Genomic DNA, 3,941 nt, shown 5'->3' with positions numbered 1-3,941 from the left:
TACCATTTCTCGGTGCACGCTTTTTTTAATTTACACTCACATTTACATTAACATTTAGGGCATTCAGCAGATGCGTTAATTCAAAGCGACTTACAAAAAGTATTTTTTTTCTGAACATTTTTGACAAATGACAATCATATTGTACAAGTACACAAGAGTAAAATTCTTAGTATTGGTTCCTTAACAGCAACATGGCAGCAACAACACAAGATCAAGTAATAAAGATAAGTAAAAAAAAAGAAAGTAAAAAGTCGTTTTAAGTACATAGAAGTAGCAGCATCACAATTATCACAATAATAAATAAGAATTATTATATTATTATAATAAATGATAATAATAATAAAATAAAATCTAGTAAGTTATAATGAGATAAACTAAAACAGTGTTAATGTACATAGTGATAAAGTGTAAGTGTAAAGTGTTACAAGTGGTACCCGTACAGCCACGGCCGAGTGGTGTGGACATGGGGGACAGCGTCCCCAGGGTAAAGGACACCTCTGAGGAGAGCGCTGTTGACGCTCTACCCCTGCCTCCTCCACCACCAGGCGGCGGTGTGCACGCGTCGTGTCTGCGTCACCGCGCGTAGCCTCCGCAGTCAGCGGGCTGAGCGCTGCGCTCTAGTCAGCGCGTAAAAGCAACCCACGGGACGCTGCGCTTTGATTGGCGGAGGAGGGCCGAGCCAAAAAGACAGCGGCCAGGAAGCGGCTCGGATTTCAGGGGGAGAGTAACACCCACTAGAGTGAGGAGGGAGGGCAGTAGTGTGTGTGTGTGCGTGTGTGTGTGTGTGGAGGCGTAAAGGGAAGGGGAAAAAAATCGAGTAAACCTGACAAAGCGACTCAGAACAGGACGAGGATTGTCGGGGGACGAGACGCTCTTACGCAGGGGACCGCGTACTGATGGATCTGATGTTTGGGTGTCGGGCATCTGTCCCTGTGTGCTTTTGTCCCGCTCAGAGTTCAGCAGATTTGCGAGTTTAGTGGAGATTTGCGCTGCAGCCGGCGGAACCCTGACATGTTGTGCCTGTAGAAGGAGGACTCGGTGGTGGGCGCAAAGTTTTTGGGGGCAGCGCAATGTTTTTCCAACATCTTTTCGAAGGATATGCATTTAAATGGGATTTCTTTGTGCGCGTCGGTGAACCCCTGGGCTTGGAATATACGCAGCCTGCCTCCGCTCGGACCTGAATCCGACTGATTGTGGAATAGTTGAGCTTAGGAAAGTAGTTGCTCTCGTGTTTTTTGGTGCAGAGGGGAGACTTGAGCCCCGTCGGGAGTTGGAGACATTCCTGCCTCGTTCCGACCCATGCACTCGCCTCCCTTATCGGTGCATGAGAAAACAGAGATCTACCGGATTTGAGTCCTCCTGGTGAGTATTGGACAACACACTATACTCGGAGAGGAATAAAATTCAGTTTGGATTGACTTGTGGATGGTTCACATTTCGACTGTCATGACTGGATCCCTGATTCCAGATGTCTTCGTGTTATTCTACTCTCTTCTCTTGCGGAGAAACAATTTTAGTTGGCAAACAAAAGGCAAAATATCTGAACAAAGAAGGACTATTCTGACTCTATTAGGTCGCATTCAAATAGTTTTCTTTCATGTAAAAAAACCCGGTGGCTTTACTCCTGCTTGATATTTACTGTTCAATATATATACCATCTATAGGCTACTCAAGCCATATGTCACATTGTGTTTTTTTTTGGTTATTTTAAAAGTGTTCCAAACCAAAAAATATGACAAAAAAAACAACAATTTGCACCGTGATTTATTATTAACTCATGGATCGGTTATTAATTACTTTGCTTAATTTTCTACATTGCGTTTACGGTGCCGCTTCTCCCGGGAGCGCAGTAGTTCCTCCGTGGAGAGGCCAGCTCATTAGAATCTGAATAGAAATGTAATCAGCGCTGAGAAATGTCATTCAAAGTCTGTATTCTAAACCGAGACTCTAATCTATGGAGAGCTTTTCTTGATGTGTATAGAAAAGCTTGTTCAACATGTAGGAAAATACAAAAAAAAGGCTTTAGACGCGTCACACACCGAGCATCAGGACTTGTTGATTCAAAAATCCATAATCACACAACCGATTGACGACAATGTTAATGAGAATTACGCGTTTAATTCTGCATCACCATTACGCACAGCAACGCATGTGGAGTCTGTCCTCCGTACGGCACCGCGCCATCACTCCAGAGATGCGGACAACGCGTCAAATCTACTCCATACCCCTCCAATTGCACTCGTCACTGCGTAAAAGCAGAAAGACGCATAGAAAGGCTCAGTGGTCGTGGTGGTCCGGGGGCGCAGTGGCGGTGGTCGTGTCCGGGGGCGCAGAACGAGTCTCCGGGGACCGTTCAGAAGGATAGATCCGCAGATGTCTCGTCTGTGTGTGCGTGTGTTTGTGTATGTGTGTGTGTTGCCCAGGGCCGCTTTCAAATCACATCACACTTTGTGCTCTAATTGAGTCAGGTTCACGTTAATGGCGAAGGCGTTTGTGTGGAAATCATTGTTAACCCGATTAGATGCAACAGGTTCTAATGTGCTGAAAAACCCTGCATCCAACCACCGCACATGATGTCATATGTTAACGTATTTTAGATGCGTGTCTGGTGTCTGATGTGCGTGTGTGCTGAAAATATCCTGTTTTCATGTCAAATAGCCTTCAAGTGAAAAAAATAAATCGAACAAACCAAAGAAAAATACCTAATATGTAATAATATTGTTTTGACTTGATGGCGAATATATTATCTAGTATAGGTAATGATTGTTTGCTCTCATACAATTTAAAATTACACAGACAGACATTCAATCTGTTAAAAAAAAAACTGTGTGTGGCACATCCCTGCAGCCACCCGATATTAAATCATCGCTGAAGACTCGTGGCATCTGCCAATAGAGGCGCATTAACTATTCATTGAGACGTAATGATATACGAGTGACGGTTCACTGTCACTGCATCAGTGCTCCGGTATCTCCGCGGTTGGTTTAGCAGCATCTTGTCTTCATGGATACTCCCCTCCTCCCTCCCTCCCTCCGCCCTTCCTCCCTCCTCCGTGTTATATCTCCGTGGTTTGGAATAATTAAATTAATGAAGACATGCAAATCACAGCGCTGATCGTGGCGCTTCTGCCTAGTATGTTATCGTTCTAAGATGACAGAAAAACAACTGTAAACTAATCAGGTCTTTCTATTTTTGGTTCCTCTCTTATCTCTCTCCCTATCTGTCTTTCTCTACGTCTTTCTCCCCCCCTCTCTCTCTCCATCTCCCTCTCTTTCAACCTCTCTTCCCCTTTCTCTTTCTCCTCTCCCCCTCTCCGACTCTCCCAATCTCTATCTCTTCATCCTCATCTCCCTCCCTTTCTCGCTCTCTTGCTCTCTCCATCGCTCTCCCTCTCTCTCCCCTTCTTCCTCTCTCTCTCTCCATCTCCACCTGTCTCACTCCTTCTCTCTCCATCTAACTCCATCCCTCTCACTCCATCTCTCCCTCTCTCTCTCTCCATCTCCACCTGTCTCACTCCTTCTCTCTCCATCTAACTCCATCCCTCTCACTCCATCTCTCCCTCTCTCTCTCTCCATCTCCACCTGTCTCACTCCTTCTCTCTCCATCTAACTCCATCCCTCTCTCTCCCTCCATCTCTCTCCCCCCCCCCCTCACCCCTTCCTCTGGGTCCAGGCCAGGTGGTTGGCTGGTTTCCAGTGAGCGACAGGGCGGACCCAGGCAGCAGTTGATGGTTGGGCAGAGCCCCTCCGATGGGATCAGTGTCCAGGGGGCGGAGTCAGAGCAGCGGCGGCGGCGGCGGCAGCATCAGCCGAGGGGCATGGCGGCGGAGGAGTCCCGCTAAGGGGATGTCCTCGTGGGGCTGGCTGCTGGCTGCGGTGCTGCTGTCCCTACTGGCGGTCAGCGCGGCGAGACCACCTCTCACCGGAACCAAGGAGGATGAG

The 3,941-nt window shown here is 47.2% G+C and overlaps 1 protein-coding gene across 1 annotated transcript in view; it reads left to right on the top strand.

The window, feature by feature from the left end:
- Window positions 1–812: 812 nt before the first annotated feature.
- LOC307070972 (fibroblast growth factor receptor 2-like) overlaps window positions 813–3,941 on the top strand; it is a 41,773-nt gene continuing 38,644 nt past the window's right edge. Inside the window, 2 exon segments of the mRNA XM_079729786.1 lie at window positions 813–1,362; window positions 3,673–3,941. The exon segment at window positions 3,673–3,941 is cut by the window's right edge and continues 22 nt beyond it. Coding sequence (XP_079585912.1) covers window positions 3,750–3,941 — 192 coding nt within the window. The 5' untranslated portion in view covers window positions 813–1,362; window positions 3,673–3,749.

This window comes from Pollachius pollachius (genome assembly GCF_949987615.1).
Source record: "Pollachius pollachius genome assembly, chromosome: 2".
Lineage (NCBI taxonomy): Eukaryota > Metazoa > Chordata > Actinopteri > Gadiformes > Gadidae > Pollachius > Pollachius pollachius.
The sequence above is the reverse complement of the archived record's forward strand: the minus strand, read 5'-3'. Positions and strand labels throughout refer to the sequence as shown.